General features: G+C 62.3%; 1 protein-coding gene across 29 annotated transcripts in view; it reads right to left on the reverse strand.

Moving 5' to 3' along the window:
• Positions 1-26,949, reverse strand: part of PLEC (plectin) — a 56,016-nt gene that overhangs the window by 23,065 nt on the left and 6,002 nt on the right. For 4 of the 29 annotated variants that reach the window (XM_045050001.1, XM_045050000.1, XM_023248191.2 and 1 more), the window contains 2 exons: positions 647-708; positions 150-239 (listed from right to left, as the gene is read on the reverse strand). In XM_045050001.1, the coding sequence (XP_044905936.1) occupies positions 150-239; positions 647-708 (152 nt within the window). Of the gene's footprint in view, positions 1-149; positions 240-355; positions 371-646; positions 709-1,450; positions 1,715-2,053; positions 2,702-4,237; positions 5,124-5,892; positions 6,191-6,776; positions 6,943-8,385; positions 8,469-11,608; positions 12,341-15,232; positions 15,355-26,949 lie in introns of those variants that run through there. The other 25 variants (XM_023248168.2, XM_023248166.2, XM_023248183.2 and 22 more) reach the window with 19 other exon arrangements.

The raw sequence follows: 26,949 nt of genomic DNA on the forward strand, positions 1-26,949 counted from the left end.
TCCCAGGCTGGGAGACACAGCAGGGGCCGCGGCCGGGCTGGACACGGACTGGGTACGTGGGAAAGGCCCCAAGGAAGGAAGGCAGGCAGGGGTATCTGGGTGAAAGGCAGGCGGGGCTCCAGAGGGGGCAGGTGGGCAGGCGCACGCACCAGGCTGTCCCCTGAGAGGACCTCCAGCAGGGAGATGAGGTTGTGGCCATCACGGAGGTCTTCGTACAGGTCACTGATGTGTCTCTGGGCCTGTGGGGACAGAGGAACCGGGCTGGCTGCACCTTCCCCACAGCCACCAGCAAGGCCCCAGCAGGGGAGATAGGCAATGACCCCCACACATGCCCCGCCCCCACAGAGGCACCTACCTCTGCCCTCCAGTGCTACAGGGAGAGCAGGAGAGCCCGGAGAAGAAGGAGGAAGAGGAGAGGGAGAGAGACAGGAGGCAGGAGCAGCGTGGGGGGAGGCAGGGAGAGGACAGAAAATAACAGGTTTCAGAGATGAGAAGATGAGCTCCCGGGCCGACAGTGGGGGCAGCCTTGTTCTGGCAGGAGGGCCAGGGGCACCCTCGTCACCCCCACCCTCCACGTCCCCTGCCCCACGGCCACGTGTGCGCGCACACACACACATGCACACGTGTGCACGCACATGCCACCAACCTTGATGAGGTGCTTGTTGACCCACTTGGTGAAGGTTTTCTTCTGCACCCGGTCCCGTTCATCTGGAAGAGACAAGAGCAGGTCCCCTGAGGCCTGGGAGAAGCCACAGGAGCCCCCGGGAGGGGACCACCATGCCGACACAGTGGGTGGCACCCCAAGAGGGCCTCAGGATCATACGCGGAGACCCAACCCCCCCCCCACGTGGACTGGCAGACACTCAGGTGCCCAGGCCCCCCCCCCACCCACCCTGCCCACGCAGTGGGGGCCTGGGGGTGCTAGGCACACGGAGAGCCTGCCCCTGCTCCATCCCCCTATTGTCTCCCTCTGGGGATGGGAGGGTCCAGAGCTGGCAGCCACACCCAAAGCCCACAGAGTAAGTCTGGCCGGCCCCACCCCCACATGCTGCCTCCGCAGACCTGAGCAGAAACTTCTCCCTGCCAGGACCCAGGACCGGTCAGGGGCGTGGTGAGGGGGAAGCTGTACCTTCCCAACAGGGCAGCAGCGGACTTCACCAGGCCGCAGAGAGCCCCCACCCACCACGGCCCTGTACTCCAGATCCAGAGGCCACTGCCCGCCCTGCCAGCACGGGCCGGCCCTCTCCCCGCGCGGGTGGCTACCTGCCCCCCTCCCGGCCCCCGCAGCCCTGCACCTGCGCCAGGACTCGAGGCACACCCACAGCCCAGCCCCGCTCACACTCTGCCCCTCCGTTCAGACCCTCTCGGAGAGGGGCCCCACCCCCACCCGGTGCCAGGCTTCCTGCAGCAGGAAGTGGGCCCTTCCTGCCCAGTGGGGAGCGCCCACTACCTTTCTTGCCCTCTGAGGCCCTGAGCACGGCCAGGTAGAGGTTGTCCTCCGAGCTGGTTCTCTTGTGCCCCAGGCTCTCAGGCTCAGGCACACGGAGCCGGTGCTGAGACATGGTGGCGCCTGCCCCTTCGGCGCTCGGTCCCAAGGCCCCAGGTGCTGAGCTCCGGCTCTCGTGGCGCACGGGCGGCCCTAGGCTGGCGCCCCACCGGACCCACAGGCTAGCGCAGCGCCAAGCAGAGTCGGTGCGGCCACTCCCTGCCCGCTGTACTCCCTCTCAGGGCTGGCCCCGCCCCGGGAGCCCCACCCCGCCCTGCCCACCCCCCGGAGGAGGGAAGGAGGAAGGTGGCCCCTCCCCCCCAGCCACACCCTTGGCCCCACAGACACAGGAAACCCAGGGGTTTCCTCACCCACCCGGCCAGCCACAGTCCTTGGGGGGGGGCACCCAGGGGTTCCAGGGGCACCTCCTGGTGCCAGGACCACACACCATGCCCTGGAACACCCCACCACAGGGAGCGGTGCCTGAGTGGGGCTTGGCCCCCGGCGCCCCACAGCCCACACCTCCCTTCTGAGCTTAAATCCAGGACCACCCCTCGGCCTGCCCACCTTGCTGGCTAGGACCCCAAACTGAGACACGGCGGGCTGCGGGGCCAGCTGCCCGTCCTTTTCTCGAGGCCCGTAAGTCATCCCTCCTCATAGACCTACACACCCTGGGCCTGTGGCCCCTGCCCCCTGCTAGGCTCCGCTACAGTCCCGTGTGGGCCTGGCCCTTTCCGAGCTGCCCACCAGGCACATCCTGGAGCGGTGCCCCCGTTGGGAAGCAGAGCGCACGGCGGGGCAGGAGCGGGCACATAGCTGAGCGTTGACTCATCAGGCAGGACCGCCCAGCCCCAATCTGCAGGAACTCTGCCCCAAGTTGGGGGGAGGAGGGTATGCAGGGGGCTGTGGGGAGCATGAGGGAGGGGGGCCGCCAGTGAGTCAGGGCTGGGGAGGGGGCCCCAAGTTCGGTGACTCACGGGAAAGGAAGCCACACCTGGGGGCTGTTTGCAGTCGGGCGGGGTTCACAGATAGCAGCTATTAAGGATCGTAAAGGTGGGAGGCAGAGCAAAGGGTGCAGGGTGCTGCCTGGCTCCCTCCGCTCTCGGACAGACCCGCCTATGGCCGGCACCGGGGCTGCCCTGGGGCCGCCGAACCAGCCACAAGAATTTTCCAGTCGGAGCATCCGGCTTGATGTGATCCAGCTGTGAGCCGCTGCCCCCCTATCCTGAGCCTCCCAGCCAGTGTTCCGGGAAAAGCTCACCCCACCCCCGACCGTGCTGCCCCGCTGTGGCCACCGGAGGGCGCCCAAACACCAAGGGGCAAGGGGTACTCAATCGCAAGGAGCTGGTTACAACCCTGCCCCTCCACATCTGTGACACAGCCAGACCCCCGGGGCTCTGTCCCGTCCCAGGTCTGGAGAGAGTCCGTCAGGCTTGGAGCCCGGACTTGGAACCTGGCTTGAGGTCTGGCACTACGCACCCCACACCCTCAACCGGGCAGGGCCTGGGGAGGTAAGGCCACCTGGGGAGGCTTGGCTCAGCCTGGCTCGGCAGCCCCCACAACCCCACCACACACCAGCTCTTGACCCTCCAAAATCCCAAATCTGACCCCCCACACACCCTCTCGGCCCCTCCCCAGGTTTGGAGCCTGGAGAAAGGCCTCTTCAGAGGACCCCCGGCCCTAGCAGGGAACCCGAGTTCAGGCCCCTCCTGAACACCCGCAATATGCAGTCTCTGGGCTGGTAACAGCGGAGCGGGGTCCCTTCTGGCAAGGGTGCGGGTGTCACTCTGGTGAGGGGCAGAGATACCTCAGGTCCCTGGTATGGGTCAGGAGATGGGAGCAGGGAATTCTAGGACAAGCAGCAACCAGGAGTCAGGGCCTAAAGTCCGAGACTTGTGTGAGCCCCCAGCCCAAGTCCCTTCTCCAGCTTTCTACCACTCGGGGTCTGCAAGGATGCTGGGAGTGGGGGCAGCTCCCACACCGGTTCTGCAGGAAGCTCTCCCGGTTCCGCTGCCTCCCTCCTCTAGACTCCTCCTCTCCCAACAGCTCCAAAGCCCTTTTCTCCCGCCTCCTCCCTTCTCCCTTCTCCCCCCCCCCACCCCTCCCACCCCCTTGACCCTGGCTGTGGTGAGAGGCTCCCTCCCCTGTCCTTTACATTCAGACCTTCAAACCAATAGGCACTCCCTTCCAACCGGGCCACAGCGGCCTCCGACACTGCAGAGGACCTCAGTCTGCACTCCCCAGGAAAACACCCCCCCACCGCGGCACTGGTGCTCCCGTACAACCGCTTGACCCTAGTACTGTAGCGGGCCACAGGTTTTCTGGCACCAGCCAGGGTCCCCTAGAGCTGCCCATGACCCTCTGCGAGGTATCGTCGCCCCCTTTTACAGATGTGGAGACTGAGGCTGGAGGTCCCACAGCTCGTGAAGACGCTCCTGGGTTGGAAAACCTACAGGCCGAAGAGAGCCCCGCCCTCCCTCCCTCCCTCCTCCGGCGTCCGGGCAGTCTACGGCCTGGTGCCCGCGGCAAAAAGAAATCAGGGCCGGAGCCCAAGCCGGCCCCGCCCACCTTCCCATCCCCCTTCTCCAGAGGAGGAACAAACCAGGCCAAGGGGACTTCGCCGCCTTCCTTCCCAGGTGTTTCCGGAGCAGAGCGTGGGGGCGGGGCTGCACCTGGGCTGGGCTCCGCCCCTTCCCGGTCCGGGAGACCGTGCCCCCACCCGCACCTCCCACCCCTCGCAGCCTCACCCACCTACGCAGCAAAGCTGCCCGTAGAGGTAGCCCCTGCGGGCCTGCTCGCAGCCCCCGTCCAGCCAGCACGGCCGTTCCAGCACCACCTCCTTCCGCAGGGCGAAGGCGCCGCCCGCCCGCCCGGTGCCGGCCGCAGCCATGAGCGCGGGCGCCCTGGGGTCGCCCACAGCGAAGCGAGGAGGACGGCGCGCAGCCTCTGCTCCACAGCCCACGCCGCGAGGAGGCCGGCAGCGGGCGCACCGCCCAGACCCGAAGAACCTGCCCCTAGCGGGGCGCCCCGCCCAGCGCGCCGGGAAGCCGCGCCCCTACTTGGAAGGAGAGGACCCCGCTAGGCCTGGGGGGCCGGGGGCAGAGGGAGGCTGCCCGATAGAACAAAGGGGCATGGGAACTCGAGGGCCGCCCAGGTTCCCGCGGAGGGGAGCCTCGGGGGACGCCCAGGCGCCGGGAAACTCCCCTAGGCTGACGCCCACGGGACTACGTTCCCGGAGGCGGGCGGTTGGGGACCGCGCAGGGAGCAGCGTCTGAGAACAGCCGCGAGCAGAACAGAGGCAGCAAAGCCCCGAGGGAACACTGCAGGGCAGGATCCAGGGTGGCGACGGCAGAGAAGCCCCTTCCCCACGTGGGGACAGGGAACAAAGTGGGCCGAGGGAGGGAGGAAAGGTCACTTCTAGGGAGGAGAAGCCCTGACCCGGCGCATTTTACTGGACGCCCCTGCAGCTGAGTCACCAGCCGCTCCCCAGTCCCCAAAGCCACGCCTAGAAGCCCCATCCTGACTCAGGCCTCCGGTCTAGCGGCTCTGGCACCCAGGCTGAGACTGGGCAGACCCTCCAGGGGCAGCTCTGGACGCCCTCACCGCAGGCCGAACCCCGCACCCTGTCCACCCAGGCACAGACCAGAACACAACTCCAAATCCCGGTTAGGACAGCCCCTCAGGCCCGAAGCCCAAGCCCCAGGGCCCCGCCCACCCGGCTCCATTCACTGGAGGCCGGCCCCACCCCATCCTGTGCCGGGCAGTCCTGGCTGCTGCTGCTGCTGCTGCTGCGGGCTGTAGCCCAGGGCGGGTGACTTTGAGCAGGGGGAGGGCAGAGCGCAGCCTGGCTGCCTGCCCCTTGGCAGTCCTGGACCCTGACCGAGGGCGCTCAGACACCTGCCTCACCTCGGAGGCTCTGCGCAGGCCCAGCCCCACCTCAGTGCTGGGCAGGAGCCTCTCCCGGGCCCTTGCCCTAGGACACTAGCCCTGCACCTGCCCGACACCTGCCAGCTGTGCAGAGGCCTCCCTGGCAGTGGGGGCGCTCCTCTCCTGCTCACGGCCCCAGTCTGGAGCCTCCCCAAACTCCTCCTCTCCCACCAGGACAGGGCTCCAGACTGACAGAGCCTCTGAACCCTGGCTCCACCCCAGGAAAGCAGGCAGGGTCTTCAAAGCAGCAGAAGAGATGGAGGGGAGGGGTGCGGGATGGGGCGGGGGGGACTCCGCTCTCCCACCGTGTGCAGTGCTGGGGCGTAGCTCAGGGACAGGAAGGGGAGGGCACAGGGAAATACAGGGGTTGGAGGGAGGCGGCCCCTCACCCTGCCCCGCCTCCAGCCCCCAGGACAGGGGCGGTGGCCGGAGCCCGCTGCCCAGGCGCGGCCCAGACGGTAGCTGCCAGAGGCGCTTACCTTGCACTTCCTGCCCCCGCCAACGCCCCCTGCGCCAGTGCCACACGGCGGCGAGGGTAACGACGTGGCCCACGACCACCAGTGACGGGAACAGGCTGCCCGAGGGCTCCATGGCTCTGGGGCTGCACCGCTGTGGGCAGAGCGGCGGAGCCTCCCTTCCCTGCCTGGAAGACGGTGGAGGGGGGGGGCGCCTGGGGCCTGTGACCGCCCTGCCTGCAAGACCGCCCTACTGTACCGTCTGCCTGGCGCCCCAGAGACGAGTGCCGTCCACAGCACCAACTGTGCTCCCGCCCGCCTCCTCTGCCTCCTCCCTCCCGGCCACTCGGAGGTCCCCACCCACCTCCCACAGCGCCCGGCTCAGCTGTCCCTACGCACAGCTATCACGCTCAAGGTTAGCTGGAGCCTTAACCCCTGCTTACCCACAGCCACACCCGCCCGGAGGAGGGGCCTGTAGTGACGCATAGCGCCCCCCCCAGCACAGCCCAGCCAGCCTCTGCACACCCCCCCAATTCCTCCCCAGGAGGGTGACGGCAGTGTCCCGAGCACCCCACTCTGCCTCCAAGGGTGCCCTCTGGTGACAGCTGCCAGGAGCCCACCAGGGGGACAGGCGCCCATCAGGGGGAGGCATGCCAGCACCCCAGGCCCCGCTGGCCCCCCAGGCTTGCAGCTGACCCAACCACCCTCAATGACAAACACCCCCACAGAGCCCCAACGCCCCCAGGTGGGCCTGCGAACAGGGTCTAAGGAGGACCGGGGGTGATGGCCTGGGAGGGCAGGTCGTGTGCGGGGGGGGGTGGGGGGGGGAGTAAGGTCGGAGCCTCCCCCCAGTGCCCCCAGGGACTCCTGCTGGGCTCTCACAAAGCTTCCAAAGGCTGCCCACCTACCCGGCACGATCTTCATTAGGGACAGCGGCAGGAGCCCACGGGGCAGACGGGGAGTGGGAGCAGGCTGTGGAGAGGGTCACAGACCCCTCTGAGGCGGCCGCAAGCCCCGCGGTGGCGGTGGCGGTGGCGGTGGGAGGAGGGCACGGCTGGCCGAGCCGCTGTCAGCAGCACTGCCTGTGTCCATGGGGGGAGGGGAGGGGTGGGCAGGGGGCCGGAGGGGGGGGTGGGGGGATATAAATATCTGAGGAGAGCAAGCGAGGCCGTCATTCGTCCAGACTTAGAACATGACGTCCGACACTAGGGCACTGGGGCCCAGGCCTTCACCCGAGTCCAGTCTGGCCGGCGGCACCACCCCACACTCACCCCCCAGGCTCCTGCCCGTGATTCTAATAATAAGAAGCCACCTGGCGTCAGGATCTGCCTCAGAACAAGGCCTAGCACGGGCATTCAAAGCCTGAGGGGCTCATGTCTCCTGGGAGGAGACGCAGTCCCTGCCCTGCCCAACCCCGCCAGCCTTTCGGGGTGCAGGAAGTAGCGGGGTGCACTCGGGGAAGGCAGAGAGACACCGATCCCTTTCTCCCAGAGGGCCCCACCACACAACTCACTCCACACAACACCAGGTCTGGGAGAGACAGGACAGCCTCCCCAAGGTCACACCCCAGGCCAGACACCCAGGTGGCCCCAAACTAGGCTGGGCCACAGGAAGCTGGCCAGCCCCCTCCCCTCCCCAGGCTGCCCCTAATGCTGCCCTGGCCTTACCCCAGAACCCTCAGCAGCCTCCTGTGTGCAGAAGCCTGGGGCCGGAGGTCCCTGTCAGCAGGCATGCCCGAGCCACATCCTGGACTGACCGGGACCTCAGCGTCGGGGGGGGGGGGGGGGGGAGAGACAGGACATGGGGGTCACCCTCCTACCATTCCCCTCCCAGGTGCCCTTGGGCCCTGGCAGACGAAGGGTTAAGGGTCGGATGGAAGGGTTTGCATCCTATTTTGTAGCATTTCCTGTGTGTCAGGCACCATTCGATTTCAATTCTCAGAGAACCCCACAATGGAAGTCTCATGCTGTCCGCATCGTACAAACAAGGAAACTGAGGCACAGAAAAGCGAAGAGCTTGCCCTTGGTCACACAAGGCTGTGCTTTGAGCCCAGGCAGTGTCTGCTATGTGTGGTCCCTCTGCAGCAAAGGGCAGCGAACCACCCTCGGCCTCCGACCACTGGGGTACAGGCACCGTGGTCCATCTGGGGAGGACCAGGAGCTCTGAGGAATGGGCGCTGGGCCCCCAAGCCTCCTGGGGACCGAACCTGCATTTCAGAAGCTCAGCAGGCAGCTGAGGGAAGCCTCAGAGGAGCCCGGGGGGGGGGGGGGGGGGGTCCACAGACGTTGGGAGGACCGGCCCCTGAAGGCTGGAGTGGGCGGCCTCCCGCACCAGACTTGCTCCCAGGCAGCTCTGAGAGGGAGGCTGGCTCATCCCTGCGCCTCCTAGCTCTGATGTCCCAGGCAAGGCCAGCAGCCTCGAGCCCCCAGGGCCCCAGCCACAGGCTGCCTGGGAGATCCCCGTCCAGCCCTGCTGGAGCCCACGTGCCCACGGCCCCCCACCCGGGCCCTGCTCTACCTTGGCCGAGCTGAATCAGCTCCTCCATGCTGTACCTGTCCATGGCGGCCGAGCTCGGGCCAAGCCGCGGAGGCAGCAGAGAGGAAAGGCAGGGGTGGCAGGAAGGAGGGAAGGGTGGGAGGCGGAGGGAGGGCTCACTCCGGCCCCGGCCTCCCCACCCAGCTCTGGGAGCGGTGACTCCTCCTCACAGCCACCCCTTAGTCAGTGACTGGAGCAGAGCTGAAACCAGCAAGGCTCGAGCCCAGTGGACCAACGGGTCCAACCAGCCCAGGTGGGACAGTGGACGGGCCTGCCCGAAATCCCGGAGCCTCAGTGCAGCCGACAGGGCCCGCCAGTCTTGCCCGCTAATGCCCGCCTGGGCATCCCCCTCGCCCCCCCCCAGCCTCCACAGGCCCACTGGCCCTGCACTTCCCCACCCTCCTCGACACCCTCATTCTCCCAGGCCCCAAGGCTAGCCCCATCCTCCTCCGCAGGCCCCACAAGCAGCTCAGTCCCAGCCCCCCCCGGTCTCCAGCCTAGGCAAATGCCACACACGTGTCCCTGCCTCTCCATTCCCACGAGCTGAGCAAGACCCAGGGAAAAGCCCATCTAATCCTGCCACAACTCTGCTTTCAAAACCCACTGGAGTTCTACAGATGCCGCAGCAAACGTGCACAGACAGGGACCCAAAGCCAGCGGCTGCTGCAAAAACCTGTCCCACCACGTGGCGCCACACGGCCGTGAAGAGAGCAAGTCAGTGGCGTGTAGAGTGCGGTCTCCCTCTGGGACAGGAGTGCCACGGGGGAAAGCCAGGGTGCGCTGGGGGTGGGCAGAAGCAGTGCCGTCAAAGGCCGCTCGCTTCCACTGTCGGAAACGGCTCCGGAGCTGCGCTGAGCTGCTCGTGTGGAATTCTGAGCTGGACCAAGCGTTACTATTTGAAATGTCAATGAAATTCGGATACCAAAGCCCACGGCCCCCACTCTCCACCACACGAGGGAAGCTCAAACTCCTGCTCCCACCCCGCCCACCCTCCTGCGGGGACCACCTTCCTACGGGACTGCTCTTGCTTGGAGTAGGAGCTCCCCAGCAGTCAGGCGCAGCTCAGCACACCTCCTCAGGGGGATCTTCCCTGATTGCTCCTAGAGCTACCTCCCCCTGGCTCGTTCCTCATCCGGTCCATCCCCAGATGCTGGGGGCTTGGTTTGGGTCTGGCCGATATGTGGCCGAACGAGCAGTGGATGCCTTCCCACGAGGATGAGCAGACCACCAGGGCTCCCAGGTGGGGACAGAGGTGCAGCAGGGCACATGTGACTGCCCGCGGCGCCCACGGCTCCTTGGCCAAGGCTGGACAGGCAGAGGCGGCCCACTGGCCGAGGCCACTCTGGTGATCGGTGCAGTGGGCCCCACACACCCCTGCCTTCCCCTCCTATCAGCTGACTGGAGAGGACAGAGCCAGCGAGGAAGGGGTCCGTGTGCTCGTTATTGTAAACCCTGAAAAGCTGGCAATTCCAGGTGCAGCCTGAGCGCGGAGCCATCACAACCCCACAGACGAGGATGTACCCGCACCACGGCCAGCATGCAGCATGCCCGAGGTGCCCCCGGCCAAGGGTGGCCCTCAGGTCCGGTGCTCGGCCCTTGGGGAGCCCACACCCGCAGGCCTGACTCAGCCTGGAGCTGGAGTTCATTTCCTGTTGGAAACTCTGAGCTGCCGCCTGTGGCTGCGGCCGGGAGGCAACACTGAGTCACCTCCACCAGGGCTGGGGGTGCCCTCCTCTCTGCCCGCTGCAGCCACACCCAGTCCCCCATCCTGGCCCCGCTACCATCTGCCCGCCCAGCCTGGCCACAGACAAGGAAGGAAGGAGAGAAAGGAAGGAGGAGCCTATACTCAACACACCCACGACCCAAGACAGGGACAGCTCAGGGGCTCCGCGGCAGGGATGAAAGGACCCCTGGGCTGGGACTTGGCCACTGAAGGCCAGTCAGTGCTGACCACGCACCCCGCCGAGCACTCGTCTCCTTGTGGGGGACGCTGTGACCCCACCGACAAGAGTTTGGAGAGGCCACGCAACTTGTCCAAGGCCATGGGGAAAGCCCAGAGACCATCTCTCTACCCCACCACCTCACTGATCCTCCCAGAAGAGCTCCCAAGGCACAGCTCTAGCAGGACCAACCCACACCAGACCAGAACTGGGTCCCGCTCAGCACCTTGGACCTGCACCTCGATCCCTTGACCCCCATTCACCTGGCAAACTCTTGCCCACCCCGCTAGCCTCAGGCCAGGCCCCTTTCCCAGCCCCTTCCACACCAGGTTCCTCCCCAGGTGAGAAGACACAAAGAAGGAAGCAGGAGCCAAACCTGCCTTCTGCTGGGGCACCAGGGCCACCCCAAATCAGCACCAAGGCCAGTGAGCTCTGAAAGGACATATGTGAGCCTCACGCTCCGTGGGACACCAGTCATCTGCCTACCTGGGTCCTGCCAACGCAGGTGCTTAGGGACAGAGGATGACACAGAGGAAGGACCCCTGGGGCCCTAAGACCTGTTCCATCCTCTGTGACCCGGCTTCCACCGGAAAGGGTCTGGGCCCGGTGCCACCACACCCTGGCCACTGGCTTGCCAGGCAGTGCGTCTGCCAGCTGTCTCCTCCTCTCCCCCAACCCAGAGCTGCCCCCTCGGCCCTCACCAACTCCAAGCCGGCCAGGCTCCCGGGAACAATACCGCATCACGAAACCATATGGGCCACAAAACCATGGGGGCAGATGTCACCCCCCCCCCCCCAAGACAGACTCAAGGCTCAGAAAGGTCAGCCAGTTCACCTGGGCTACGCTGCTGGAGAGCAGTGCCCCCCGCATTATTCCGGCTCCTCCCTGCAAGCTACTGCCTCCAGCAGAGAGGGCCTAGGGGCAGACAGGAGTGAGCGGGGCACAGGCACAGGGCAGTGCTGGGGAGATCGGTTAGCTGGTGTGGGGCGGGGCTGTGCCAACAGCTGGTCCTGCCAGTCCAGGCTTTGCGAGCCCCACCCCTAGCCCGAAGGGGAGCCTGGGGCTGGGCTGGCAGTGGCCCACCCACCCCAAGGTCCTCAAGCCGGGAGGAGGAGCCACGTGGGTCCGGCACCCTCGGGCAGAGACAGCACCACCTGCTGGTGTGAGCGAAGTTCCCCCACCTGCACTGCCACCCCCAGCCCACCAGGGCTGCGCCCGGGCACCCCCTTCCCATCCCCCAGGGCTGGGGGCAGGACGCAGCTGACCTGTGGCTGGGGCAGGCTCCGGGCCAGGCCTCACCAGGTTCCCCGGGGCGGTGGCGGGCACCACGGGGGGCTCGGGTGCCCCCTCCTCAGGCTCCTTCCGACGGTAGACCCGCCGCTCCTCCCGGGCAGGGTCCTCAGCGGGCAGCGGCCCCCACTTTGGCGGGCAGCCCAGGGGCCCCTGCACAGACTGCACATGGGGGGCGCGTCGCGCAGGCATCACCATGGCGACAGGGCGGCGCACGCGCTGCAGAGAGGCGGGCACGATCTCCGGCGGCAGGTGCAGGTACTGGCGCAGGTGGGCGATGCCCTCATTGGTGAGGTACCAGTAAAAGTGGCGCCAGGCAAAGGTCTCCCGCACCAGGCCCCGGGCCCGCAGCGAGGCCATGGCGCACATGACCTGCAGATTGGTGACGCCGGGGACGTGAGGGTGCAGGCTGCGGGGCCTCCGATCCTTCTTGGCCACCATCACGCCTTCACGGAAGAGCACCTCGTAAATGGCCCGCAGCTGGTCCAGCGGCATGAGCATACCCGCCACCATGGCTGCCAGAGCCCCAGAGGCGAGGGTGACGGGCGGGGCACAGGGAGGAGGTCCACAAGGCACCTCGGGACCGGGCGAGACGGAGGCTGGCAGGCGGGCTGGGCTCGAGGGCACGGGCTCCGCGGCTTGTGGCTGTCGAGCCGGGCTCCCTGGCTCGCTGAGATTCCGGCCGGCACTGCCGCCTGCCCACCGCCTGCGCGAGCCTCCCGCCGGCCCGCCCTCCCTCCGGGACGCCCAGGCCGGCCCCCTCTGACTCAGCAGCATGGGCGGCCCCTCCCACCCACAGCCCCCGGGGCCCCTCGCAAAGTGGGGGGCCCCCTCGCAGAGTGGGGGGCACCTTGCCATGGCAGCCCCCCCCCCCCGGCAGGCCCCCCCTTTCCAGGCCCCACAGCTCCCGCGTCAGAAATTACGTCAGTTTCTAAACACTTCCTTCAAGGTTTCTTAGACTAGGGGGAGGAGGTACCACAGTGGCTCCGGACCTGGAATCTACAATGGTGGCAGAATAGGCTGGGGGGGGGGAGGAATAGCAGGGGAGGGGGGGCTCAGGCTGGGGACCCAATTCAGGGTTGTGGTCTCAGGTTTCTCAGACTCACGAGGATCTGAAGGCAGGATCTGAAGGCGGGTACCGGGGTGTCTGGGCCTGGGGGGGCACTAGAGGTCTGAGGGGAGAGCTGGGGTCTTGGGGGGCAGAATCTGGATGGAAAGCTGGGGTCTTGGGGAGCAGAGGTCGGAGGGGGGACCGCAGCAGCATGTGGACAGGCGGGCTTTGGACACCACTGGCCGCTGTCCATCACACAGGCAAAGGGACAGAGCCCCCACCTCCAAATGCCAGGCCCAAGACCGTAGCCACCCTCTTTAACACTTCCCATGCCAGGCCAGATCAAAGGGGACCCCGAAACACTCTGAGCAGGGCACAGGGTAGGGGTGTCTGAGCAGCCCCAGGCCAGCTGTTGGAAGCCAGAAACTTCTCAGCTGCCACAGGAAATCAAAGTCACCAAATCCCTGCCACCCCAGGCAGGCCTGGTGCCCCTACTGCCACACAGACGCCCCGCCCTGGGTGGCCTGAGTGGCCCCGCCCGTGGACCAGCGGGGCAGGAGCAGGGGGAGCAGCGCCACACCAGAAGCCGGTCAGGGGCCCAAGTCAAAGGGGGACCAACAGCAGGGTCCAGGAGCTGCCCGGTGGGGCCCTGGAGCCGGATCCGGCCACACCCATCAGTCACTTCCAGGCTCCCACAGCTGAGGACCCAGCTGTGGATGTCCTGTGCCTCCCCCATTCCACCCAGTACCGCACTCTTCCACGCCGTGCTGCCCCGACCCGCACCCAGCCACGCTCTCCCCTTCCCCCAAGCCGACACACCCATTCCCACCAAGCGCAGCTAACCCGGGAACTGATTATAAATAGGGCCAACAGGGCGGGGGTGGGGGATCCCGAGGTGGGAGGCGCCCGTGGGCAGGCGGCCAACTGGCAACGGGTGGGGGCGGGTTTATGGGGCGGTTGCCATGGCACCGCAGAGCCGGGTCCAAACAGCACCGCCCCCCCCCCATGCACACATATACATTCACACATACATGCACACGCACACTCATTAGACACACACACGCGTGCGCCCAGTCCTGGCGGACGCGGCGGTGGAAACTGAAGACGCAGCCAACCGTCCGGTCCGCATGGCCCCGCCCGCCAGCTCACTGCGGCGCCCTCCCCCCTCCCCCCGCCATCCGCCAGTCCCCAGCAGCCAGCCGGGCAGGAAGCCGGCCAGCCCACACGGAGACGGGCTCCGGGAGGACGCACCGCTAGCGCGGCGGTGGACACGTCCACGCCCCTTCAGCCCAGGGGCGCCTGTGGGCCCTCGCGGCCACCCGGGCTGGGGCTTCGAGAACCAGCGGCAGCTGTGGTTCGGGACAGCAGTCCCCCAGCGCTCCCCCAGCCCTGTGTGCGAAGAGCTCGTCCACTCTCCTGGCCTGTCCCTCGGCCCTGCCCCACAGACCTCCTGCTCTCCCCTGCCCACCCATAGCCCCTCACTCACCTCCTGCTCTCTCCCCCCATGCCTACCCCATGCCATCTTCCTGGTTGGATTTCCCGACCTCATCCCCCCAAATCCCCAAGCCGCCCCCCAAGCCAACCCATGCCCCCCCCTCCCAAAATGACTCCAAGCCACCCCAAGGCCTCCCAAGCACTTGGACCTAAGGTCTCTCCTCCTACACGGGCCTGCACGAGGTGGCAGCCACGTGGGGCTCCGCAGAAAGGGGGCGGGGCATGGTAGGGAATCCCCCTCCCTCCCAGCAGCCCGGGCGCCCCCAGCGGCCGAGGGGAGCAGCAGGTAGGAGCCTGGAGCAAGATGTTCGCGGCAGCTTCCGCTGCTCCGCCACACCGCACACCCCCCCCCCCGCTCGCCCCTCTCCGCGCCTGGGTGGGGGCGCCCCCCACAAAGTCCCAGGGCTGGAAGGATGCCCCCTTTCTGCCCCGCCCCCACCCTGCAGAACCGCAGCCGCAGCGGCTGATTCGGCGCCGGGAGGGCCAAGGCGGGTAGGCAGGGCGGCCTCCTCCCCTCGCACTCCGGGCCCTCCAGGTTTCCAGGGCAACCAGTCGGAGCCCTCCGGCAGCCCCCGGCCCCCCCACCCCGGAACAAAGAGCCGCAGTGTGGACTTGCCCGGGGCCAGCCCGCCTGGCGCCTCCCCGCAGTGATACCCACTGCCCTGGCCTGTCCCCTCGGACGCTGGGCTTGCAGGGCGGCAGCGGGGCGGGGGCTCCGCAGAGTCCGGGAGGCAAAGGGGCGGACCCGCAGCCCAAGCCAGAGCTCACCTCCGACCCGCCTCCGCCGCTGCAGCAGCCCGCCCCGCCCCCCGACGCTCGCTGCAGGGCCGCAGGGCTGCGGCAAGAGTAGCCCCCGGCCAACCCCCGGCGGACCCCGACCAGCTGGAGCCCTGGCGGTGCACGGGCCTGGGGGCTCCTGCGGCCCCAGCTCCCCATCCCCAAGGCTACTCCAGGGGCAGCAGACCTTGACCGCGGCCCTGCGCGGGGCTGCACGCAGCTGGAGGTCACTGCCTGGTCCTCGCCCCCTGGCTCGGGCCCCGGCCCCGGCCCGCACCTTTGAGGGAGCTGATCTCCTGCTGGATGGCTCTCGAGGGGTCCATGTCTCCGTCGGGACTGAGGGCGGCGCGGCTGCCGCCACGCAGAGTCCAGCCCCGCAACGCACTGCCCCGGCCAGAGCCGCAGCCTGGGGGAGGAGCCGAGAGGCCCGGGGCGGGGCTTGCCAGTCAGGGGCGGGGCTTGGGCTGATCGATGCGCTTGGCACGGCAGCCCTGGCGCGAGCCCCCGCGGCGCGCCGCCCCCACCCTCCAGCCCCCACCTCGTGCGGCCAGACCCCGCTAACTCCAGCCAGACTGCCGGGCCCTAGGTGCGCTCCGACGGCCCACCCCCGGCCACCGCACAGTCCCTCACAGTGCCCTCTGGCTCTTTCGTGCACGGCCACTCACTCCTTGCAGGAGATACCCACAGGTCTGAGCCGCCCCGCGACCTCCTGGACCAGCACCCTGGTTGCGGCGGGTAGGTGGATCCCACCAGGGCAGGAGCCGGAGGCCTGCCCGTAGTGGTACCCCAGGACCCTAAATCAGCCCCTTCACCACCCTTCACGCCGCAGCGGCTCTGCCTCTGCCCATCCACCCCCCTCTCCCCGGGAGGCCAAGCCCTCCCCACCCCCCCATTCTCCTCTGGGCCACCTCACTCAGTCCTATGACTCAAGATGTTCTCTCTACTCTGACTGGTAGGGTTTCATGTCCAGCAGGACTCCACACTGCACCCCAGCCTCTAGCTCTCCACTCAGCAGGTCCCAATCAAGCTTGTCTTGGGATGCCCTCGTCCCCCCAGCTCCAGGTGCACCTCTATCCACCGTCCACAGTGCAGGCCACCCCCCTGGGGCTACTGTGCAAGCGCACATCCCTGCACGGCCAGCCCCACAGGTCCTGGGGCTCTACCTTCCAGCCTGTCCACCACTGCCACCATCAGTCCAGGCCCCAGCACATCTCCCGGCTCCCCCCACCCCTACTGTCGCTGTCACTGCTGAGGGGGTCAGTCTCCTAAGCCACAGCAGAAGACTGTCACTGCCAGCCTCTGGGGCAGAATGCGGGCATTGGCACTGGCAGGGTGGGGCCAGGGTGGAGTCTATATCATCGCACCTCACAAAGCCATAAAGCAGGAGCCGTGCCCACACCTAAGATGTGAGCCCCAGGTGCACCCTGCCTTCCCACTCTGGTCGTGTCCTGTTGCCACAAGATGTGGCCAGCCTGCCTCAGTCTCCTTCCAGGCCGGGCCACCTCCTCCAAGCAGCCACCCTTATTGCCCGCAGGCCCACTCGTCAGGTCAACCAGAGGAGTGTCCCAGACCTTTCACTGGTCCCCTCACATGGGGCTGCCCACCTGTAAGTGGCCACTGCAGTCCCCTGCGCTACGTGCAACCGGGGGCTTCCAGGAAAGTGGCGGCAGCCGGAAAATCCAGTGAAGAGGTGTCTTCAGCCTGCTGCTGCTGAATGTGCCCCAAACAGCAGCCGCAGTGTGGCCTCCGAAGTGGGGAGCAGCCACGCGGACCCTGGAAAGGCTCCACAGGACACACTGGGCCTGTTCTTTGGTCCCTTCTCAGAGCAGGCTTCCCAGAGGAAGGGGCAGTGACGTCAGAGCCAAAAGACAGGCTGCCTCTAGCAAGCAAAGGAAGACAGACCACTCGTGCAAAGGCCCAGAGAAAGAGGAGAAGGGTCCGGTCAGCCCCAAAGACTAGAGACGGCCAGAGCAGGGAGAAAGGGGCTGGAAACAGCTGTCGGTGGGTTTCACCAAGCTAGGGAGGTCCCTCAAACTACCTTGGACAAGGGCCCCGGGGGCAAGAGATATGGGCAGTGAGGAGGAAAGGGCGCAGGTTATCCAGGTCCCGTGGGAGAGACGGGAAGGTTCTGGCCCCCCCTACATCCTCAGCCTTTACCGACCTCGCTGCCCAGGAGGCCTCATCTCCAGGTCCTCAACAGGGCAGATGGCCTGACCCAGCAGCATGGCTCTCTCATGCCCAACTAGGGCCCTAGCAGGTCACCCGAGCCACGGACTCTCACCCGGAGCGAGGCCAAACCCTCTTGAAGCTTTCTGCAAATTCCAGGAGGCAGCACACGCCCTCGGGGCCCCTGGGACCTGAGCTGAGCCCTAACACCACAACCAGGTGCTCCCTCCTTCCCAGCCCCCCCCCCCCCCCCCCCGTCTGGAACAAAGCCCTCCTCACAAGTCTCGGAAGACGCCGACAGGCTGAGTCATGGGCCAGGGCCAAGGAAGGACCCCTGCCCCTGCCCCCACGCAACCTCATCTGCCATCTGGATAGTCCTACTGCTCCCAAGACCCCACCCGCCCTCAGCCTGGCACTCCTCCCTATGGTTCCCCAGCTTCAAACCTGCCCCCCACCGCCCCACGGCAGCCTGCCCTGCGGGGGGGCCCCCAGCAGGGGATCCAGGCGGTCCCACACAGGTCGTGCCAGCAGAGACCTTCCACTTAGGGTCCCCGACAATCACCCGGCCAAGGCCTGGCCCAGTGAAACCCCACAGACTGTGCCCTGCAAGTGTGAGCACGGGGGCCGTCTCGCCCCACAGCCACGGCCCAGCGTCTGCCTGCACCTCGGGAAGCTTCGGGCCGGCGCAGGAGCCAAACGTCCCGCCTGGGAAGCCGCCCCTTGCAGGATGATGACAGCAGGAAGCCAGCCAGGCCAGCCGCTCTGGGAGGCCCCGGGGAAGTCTAGGCCCACTGCAGCAGCAGGCTGGGTGCCCGCCAGAGCTCCCGGACACCCTGGCGAAGGCTTTCACCTTGGGCCCCGTCCAGCTGTCTCCGTGCAGCCCCGCTCAAGAACAGCATGGTTACCAGGCATCTGCCGGAGACGGCTGCGGGCTGCCGGCTCCCACCCCCACGTCCCCCGCTCCGTCACTCTGCCCTCAAGTATCTTCCGCCGCCGTCCTCGTCCTCGTTCCCACCCCCAGCGCCTCCACCGCTGCACTGGGCCTGGCGAGCACCTCTCTCACCTCCTGGTGGCCCACGCTGTCCCACTTCCAGGACTCTGCCATAGCAGCCAGGCCACTTCTGCACACGGGCCAGGTCCCTCCACAATCCTGCTGCCCACCCCCAGCACCACCACCTGGGCACCTGGGCGGCTCAGTTGGTTAAGCGTCTGACTTTGGCCCAGGTCATGATCTCATGGCTGGTGGGTTCGAGCCCCGCGTCGGGCTCTGCTGACAGCTCGGAGCCCGGAGCCTGCTTTGGATTCTGTGTCTCCCTCTCTCTCTCTCTATCCCTCCCCCGCTCTCACTCTGTCTCTGTCTCTCAAAAATGAATAAAAAACATTAAAAAAAATTTTTTTAATGTAATAGAAAAAAACCCTTCATTAGCAATGCTAGATATAAACCCCTCTAGAATGAGACAAAAATCAGAACTGAAGTGCAGAAGGGCCCCCCAGGCATAAAAACTGGGACCCACGAAGCGGGGACTCATGCTCCCCCAGCTCACCCCTGCATTCATGCTAACTCCAGCTCTCATCACCCCTCCCGCTGGGACAGCCACCTCAGCCCCTCACTCACGGAGCAGCAAGGTTCCGTGGCCTGCCTGAAGCCCTACCGTGGCTGCTGGGTGGGGGGAGGGAGGGGCTCTACCGTGGGTGCCGTGGGAGCCGTGGGTGCCGTGGGTGACGGGCAGGGAGAGGAGGGAGTCCCCAGGGACTGCAGCAGACTCAAGTGCAGGACCCAGCAAACATCTCAGAAACCCCTTAAACGCTGTGTTAGAACAGAAAACGCCCACCTGCCTCCAGCAGGGCAAGCACGTGAGAAGTCTTCCTAGCTTGTCCCCTCCCACCCACACGCAGCCTGGGAGTCACCGTTGCTGGCTTCCTGTTTATTCCTCTCCAGTTTCTTTATGGAAAATCAAGCAAATACAAACACGATTCTTGATTTTTCCCTTTTAACACAAAAAGTGACACCTCCCGTGTCCTGTCTGACCCTCGGTTTTCCATCAGTCCCCCCACCCCACCCCCGGAGGCCTGTCACCCGGGAGGCCCCTCGGGAGCATGGTTCCCAGCGGTGCTTGATCTGATCAGATTGGATGGGATGTGCACCGTCACTGGCTTGGCTCCCACAGCTTCACCAATACAATCCAGAAATCCAAGTTTTTGGATTTTTGCCAATCTGATAGGTAAAAACTTGTATCTTGGTGCAGACAAGGCTTACGTTTTACACACCACTGACCCAGAAATTCTATTTCAAACGAATGTCATAGATACACCCGACAACCCAGCTCCAAAGCCACTCCTTGCAGCAAAAAGCAAAAAATTAAAACAACTGAAAAACCAAAAATAACCCGAATGTTCTCTTAGAGGGCATTAGTTTAAATAGGATGTGGTTACCATACAAAGGAATATTATGTTACGTGATATATTGTAAATAAATGTTATAAAAAGATGTTCCTGTTGTGACATTAAGTAAAAGAGAAGTTACATGTGTCTAAAAATACTCTATAATACCAAATTATAAAATCATAAACTAAACCGTACTACAAAATGCTATGCATTTTTTTTTTTAAACAACAAGCACAAAATAAAGAGATGTGAAAGTTTTACGATACATCAACCAACACTGGAGGGACACTTGGGGGGAGGGCTTGGAGTGGCGACCCTGAAAAAGGATCTTTTCACATCTGAACCCCCGGTGCCTACAACCGACTGTGACCTTATTCGGAAATTGGGTCTTTGCAGATGTTACTAAGTGAAGGGTCTCAAGATGAGATCACCCTGGATCGCGTGGGTGGGCCCTCAACCCAGTGGCAGGCGTCCTTAAGAGAGACAGAAGAGACCCTAGGAGGAAAAGCCCCAGAAACCAGGCAATGCCAGCAGCCACCAGAAGCCGGAAGAGGTGAGGAAGGCCTCTAGAGCCTCCCAACAAAGTGTGGCCAACACGCTGACTTTGGACTTCTAACCTCCAGAACAGAGTCGATACATTTCTGGTTCTCAGACCACGTGTTTGTGGCAATTTGCTACGACAGACACAGGAGACCGGTCAGGGTTTCGTTACGGGGCACGGTGAGCAACACCTAAGAGTGTGGACGAGGCTTCGGAATCGGGCAGTGGGCTGAAGAACATGCCGGAAAAAGCCCGGGCTGCGGTGAGCCGCTGGTGGAAACCCAGATGCTGGAGGCGATGCTGGTGGGGACTCAGAAGGAGGAGAGGGACGCGCACTGGAAAGCGGACGAAGGAGACCGCTATGGAACAGCGACAGGAAACGCGACTGGACGCTGTCCTGCTGCTAGGTGGAGGCCGAACTTGCGAGTGGTGAACTTGGACCTTTAGCCGAGGAGATTCCCGGGGGAAGCGGGAGGGGTGACCCACCTCCTCTTGCAGCGCATGGGAAAGATCAGAAAGATAGAGAGGAAAGACACAAGTTGTGGAAGGGGCTGTTATGCAAAAAGGGAACCGGCACTGGTGACCCAGGAAGGTCACAACCTGTTCAGGTGGCAGAACGTGTACCTGGTGGGAAGGCGGGCCCTGGAGAGAGTGCCAAGGCCGCGACCACACAGCCCCCTGCCGACCAGGTTAGACGTCTGGCCCCCTGGTCCAGTCAACCGTCTCCGCAGAAGCCGGGAACGGAGAGGGGTCACCCAGAAAAGTCCCGTGGGGAACCCTCTTGTCCGGAGCCACGGATCCCTGTGACACACAAGGTCTGTGAGAATGTTGTAGGAGCAGAAACACCACCAGCTGGGACGGAAGGGGGCAGAGGCAGGATGCAAGGACGGAAGGTGGTTAGCATTCTCATGTGCTCGCAGGTTAGCTCGTGGGCTGCCCCGCAAGGACAAGGAGTAGGGGACCCCAGAGCAGAGGCCAGGGGCGGAGGCCGGACAGCAGAGCATCAAGCCAGAGAGGAGTTTTCTCAGGAATTTGCCCTGTGGGTTCAAACTTGCTGGGGACTGGTCAGCCCTCTATCCCTTTCTGTTTCCCCCCTTTTGGAATGGGGGTGTCTATTCTATGCCAGTCCCACCACTGTCTTCTGGAAGCGTTAAGACTGGCTGGCTAGTTTCACAAATCCACAGACAGACAGGAGTTTTGCCCCAGGGACCATATCCAGACCCTCACCGATATCGGATCAGATGAATGTAGTCTGTACGTGACAGACGTGGAATTGGGGGGGCGGGGGGCACTGGTTTCAATGGTGGTCCCCAAAATACATGTCTACCTCCAAATCCCTAGAGCCCACGAATGTTATCTTACTTGGAAAAGGGGGGGGTCTTTGCAGTTATAATTAAGGATCTTGAAATAAGATCGTCCTGGATTACTCAGGGAGGCCCCAAGTGCAAGGACACGTATGCCTACAAGAGGCAGAGGCAGGACACAGGGGGAGGCCATGTTGAAGACGGAGGCAGGTACTGGACAGAGGCCATCACAAGCCAGGGAACGCCAACGGCCACCAGGGTCTGCCCCAGAGCCTCTGAGGGAGCACGGCCCTGCCGATACCTGGATTCTGGACTTGTGGCCTCCAAAGGGTGAGAGAGTAAAGTTCTGTTGTTTCGGGCCACCGGCCACCGGCCACCGGATGCTGGCAACTTACTCCAGCAGTCGCAGGAACCTACCACAGGGCTGTCTGTCCTCGTAAGCAGGCGCGAGTTGCTAAGGAGACAACAGCAAAGCCCACCCACGTCCCTCAGGGCCACCTTGGTGCCTATTCTATAAGCTTTCCCTGTCGCCTTTCGCCTAATAAGGAAGGGGGAAAGGATACGTTTCAAAAGTTCAAAATACACAGTCACTTGAAAAACCAAAGAATGGAAAGAAGACATAAGAGACACCTCTTTCTGGTTTCCCACAGCTGCCTCACACCTGCACCCCGCACCCTCCGGGGGGTCCCCCCTAACCCCACCGTCCTGGCCACCAGCCCGTCTGAACCCAGACCCCAGACCAGCTACAGCAGACACCTTCTAGAGTCTTCCTTTCCTGCAGAATTGGTTCCGGATCTGTCCCCGGCCCCGAAGCCACAGCGGGCAGCAGAGCATCCCCCCCCATCCTGTCCTTGGCCCCACAACCCCTCTGCCTCAGGACGGCAGTAAAGGTCCCTGCCGAGAGCTGACCACCTGGACAGGACAACCCTTCTGCAGCTAAGCCTGGCCCCAAGCTGTCCTGGAGCAGAAGAGGGGAGGAGAGGAGAGAGAGCAGGCCCCACAGCCTCCTGTCCCACCTCTTCTGAGTGGGCACCTTCCTCCCTGCTCACCCCACATGGCCCTCAATGGCAAGGGGTGATCACATTCAGCCCCACACGTGTGGATGGGCCCAGCACCCCACGGTGCCCACGACGCCAAAGGCCACAGATGCCCTCCGGGCCAAGGCCTCCCCTGCCCCAGGGACCTCAGGCCAGTGCTCCGCCTGCCTCCTCTCTGTCCTGGAGGACGTCCTCCCTCCCACACCGCTGGACATCTTACAGCCCCACACGACTCTTCTTACCCCTCGGCACCTCCAGCCCGATGACATCCCCAAACGGATCTCACCAAGGCCCCCAGTGTCCCTTATCATCACGTGTTGGGCACTCTTCGGGCCTCATCCTGCTCGAGACCCCTCGCCCAGGCAGCCTTCTGGCTTGTCACCCCTTCCCCGGGGCGCCCAGTATAAGGCTCTGCCCCTGCCCCAGCCCCCGGCTCTGCTTGTCCAGCCCATGCCCCGGGCTCGGAGCATGGGCCTCTTCTCCTCCTTGTGGGGGCCCTGGGGTGCTGTCCCCAGCCTGGCCTCCGCCTCCCAGGGTCCCCGCGTGCTCACTCACCTGCAGCCCGGACGCCCTCGTCCACGCTCCCGTTGTCCCGCCCTCTGGACCTCCGCCCACCAGCACCCCGCCTGCCGCCACCTCAGCACCTCCGCGCCTCTCCTCAGCCACTTGTCTGGGGGCACCCAGGAGTCACCATGCCACCAGGACCCCCACAGGGCTCCGGCTGGGGGCCCGCCTTTCCCTCCCCTCCGTCCCCTCACTTTTAAGCCACGCTTGTCACATAACACAGGTGCAGCAGGACACAGACCTGGCCCTCAGAAAGCTGTCTGGTGGGAAAGGAGATATTTAAAGTCCTCTTTGTCACCCACCAACCCAAGTCTGGACCCTGAGCGTGACACCCCAAGGCCCCAGCCCACCTCTCAGCCCAAAGCAAATGCCGACAGATTCAAGAGGTTTCGTTAGAAAACAAAAACAAGGGGCGCCTGGGTGGCTCAGTAGGTTAAGCGGCCGACTTCGGCTCAGGTCATGATCTCGCGGTCCGTGAGCTCGAGCCCCGCGTCGGGCTCTGTGCTGACAGCTCAGAGCCTGGAGCCTGTTTTGGATTCTGTGTCTCCCTCTCTCTGACCCTCTCCCGTTCATGCTCTGTCTCTCTCTGTCTCAAAAATAAATAAATGTTAAAAAATAATTTTTTTTAAATAAAAAAATTAAGAAAAAAGAAAACAAAAACAAGCATCAGAACTGGAAGAAACTCTCAACAAGTGTTTATGGTTTGTTTGGTTTTTATTTTTTAGAGAGACAGAGCACAAGCAGGGGAGAGGCGCAGAGGGAGAGACAGAAGCCCAAGAAGGCTCCACGCTCAGGGCAGAGCCCGACATGGGGTCGATCCCACGACCCCGGGATCAGGACCTGAGCCAAATCAAGAGTTGGACTCTCAATCAATTGAGCCACCCAGAAACCCTCAGCAAATATATACTTTTTAGTGTTTGTTTATCTTTGAGAGAGAGAAAGAGACAGAGTGTGGCGGGGGGGGGGGGGGGGGGGGGGGAGGCGAGAGAGAGGGAGACACAGAATCGGAAGCAGGCTCCAGGCTCCGAGCTGTCAGCACAGGGCCGGACGCGGGGCTCGAACCCACGACCTGTGAGATCATGACCTGAGCCGAAATCGGATGTTTAACCGACTGAGCTGCCCAGGCGCCCCAAGACTGGTAAGTTTTTGAAGCTGATACGGCTAAAGATACCACAGACAGGATTAAGTAACAATCAACCAAAAATGGTCATGGTGTGAGTTGTCAGGACAGCAACTGGGGCACCAGGGGGACTTTTAAGAGGCTAACAAGTTGTTTCGTCATGTGCGTGCTGGTCACAAGGCAACTTTGAAATTTAAGTAAGCTTTGTGTGTAAAATTTGCTCGCTTTTCTGCAGGAATGTTACACTTCAATAAAAAGTTTACTTTAAAAACATAACTGGTGAAAAGATTGAAACGTTTAAAAAAACAAGGAAGTTAATACTCATAATGTGCGAAGAGCTTTTATAATTCAAAAAGAAACACAAGATCTTACAGAGAAATGAACAATGCTCTTTTTTTCTTTTTTAAACCCTGGATCCCTACCTGCCTCCCTCCTAGATCTGAACAACGGTTTTGAATGGGTGAATAGGTGACTCGTAAAAGAAAAAAAGTGAAAATAGCCAGTAACTAGGAAACAAAACTCACTTTATTTAAGAATCAAAGAAGGCAAATTAAAACAGTTAGGATTTTCTCATCAATCAACTGGCAAGGAATCGGAGGACTAGTTTGTCTTATACCCTGCATTCACCTATGTCAGAGGGCAATCCAGAAATATAATGATTTTTAACGATGAGCCCAAATGTCCACGTAAAGGGACCCGGTAAATAAACTGTGGTATTTCCATGTAATGGAATATTTAGTATCCATTACATTTTTTTAAAAGGGGGGTGGGGCGTGGGGATGGCTCAGTTGGTTAAACCTCCCACTCTTGAGTTTGGCTCAGGTTGTCATGTCACGGTTGTTGAGATCGAGCCCCGAGTAGGACTCCTTCACTGAGCACAGAGCCTGCTTGGGATTGTCTCTCCCCCCACCCCCTGCCCATCCCTCACTCACTCTTGCCTGTGTGCTCTCTCTCTCTTGCTCTCTGTCACTCTCTCTCTCAAAAATAAACAGAAAGAAAGAAAGAAAGAAAGAAAGAAAGAAAGAAAGAAAAGAAAAAGAAAGAAAGAAAGAAAGAAAGGAAGGAAGGAAGGAAGGAAGGAAGAAAGCATGAGGGGCCAAGACCATTCAATGGGAAAAGAGCAATCTTTTCAACAAATGGTGCTGGGACAACTGGAATCCACATATAAAAGAACAAGGTTGCATCTTCACGTCATGCCATACTCAAAAATTAATTCAAAACAGATCAAAGACCTAAATGTAAGGGCTAAAATGATAAAAATCTTGAAAGAAAATATAGGCATAAATCTTCATGACTTGGGAATACGCAAGAATTTCTTAGAAATGATACCAAAAAGACAAGCGCTAAGAAAAAAATAGGTTAACTAGACTTGCCAGAATTAAAAACTTTTGTGCTTCAAAGGACAAGCACAGGAAAGTCAAAAGATAACCCATAGAATCACACAATTTTGCAAATCATCTATCCGGGAAGGGACATGTATGTAGAATACATAAAGAACACTTACAACTGAACAGTAAAAAGACAAAAACCCAATTTAAAAATGGACAAAGGATCTGGATAGACACGTCTCAAAAGAAGGGACACAGATCACCACTAAGCACATGAGAAGGGGCTCAACATTATTAGCCACCGGAAAATGTAAATCCCAACCACAACGAGATATCACTTCCACCCGCTAGGATCGAATGTCTATAATCTGAGAGGCAGATAATAGTAAGTGTCGGCGAGGACGTGGAGAAATTGGAGACCTCACAGGCCGCTCAGGGGGACGCAGCAGGGTACAGCTGGGTGGAAAACAGTCTGGCAGCCCTTCTACCAGTTAAACATAGAATGACCACATGACCCAGCAAGCTCACTCCTTGGGACCTACCCAAGGCAGATGAAAGCATAGGCGTGCACCAACACTCGCACACAAGCGTTCAGGGCAGCATCACTCATATAACCGACGGTGGAAACAACCCAAACGTCCACCGACTGATGCACAGATAAACAAGGTCTGAGGGGTCCACGCCATTCGGTATCACTCCGCCGAAAAAGGAATGAAGTCCCCTGACATGCTACGACATAGGCGGACCTTGAAAACATGAGGCTAAGTAAAAGAAGCCAGGTGCAAAATGGTTTGATTCCATTTATACGAAATGGCCAACAGAGGCCAATCCATAGATACGGCAGGTGGAGCAGGGTTTGCCAGGGGCTGAGGTGTGAATGTAAGTGTTCTGGAATTGACTATAGTGGTGGTCTCATGAGCCTATTAACACGCTACAAACCATTGATCTCTCTCTCTCTCTCTCTCTCTCTCTCTCTCTCTCTCTCTCACACACACACACACACACACACACACACACACACAGTGAGACTGGGGCCAGACATGTGACTTTAACTGTTTCTCTGTGTACTTCCATAGTGCTTGCTTCTTTTCTTTTCTTTTCTTTTCTTTTCTTTTCTTTTCTTTTCTTTCTTTTTCTTTCTTTTCTTTCTTTCTTGTTTTCTTTTCTTTCTTTACTTTTGACAGTGAACACACACCAAAAGTGCTCTCCAAAGCCCAAATAACTGCTAGCCTCCGCTCCCTCCAGCTGAGCTCTGGCCACCAAAGATGCCACCCCATGCTATCACCCCCTCACCCATCCGGCACCCCGCAAATGCTGGCTGAGGGCCCGGGGCTGGTGCCAGGGACACACATAGCCCAGCTCAGAGTCCAGGACCGGAAAAGGTGAGACATGTGAGGAAGGTGCCGGGCGTGACGGCAGCCCTGCCAGGGAGCTGGGGAAGCCCCTCCAGCTGAGTCTTAAGAAAGCACAAGACAGGCGTTGGGCACGTGGCCCCCCCTCCCAGTGACCTTCCAGAGCCACCTTCTCCAACCCCCTGCCTGGAGGCCCTG

This window comes from Felis catus, chromosome F2, assembly GCF_018350175.1.
Source record: "Felis catus isolate Fca126 chromosome F2, F.catus_Fca126_mat1.0, whole genome shotgun sequence".
Taxonomy (NCBI): Eukaryota; Metazoa; Chordata; class Mammalia; order Carnivora; family Felidae; genus Felis; species Felis catus.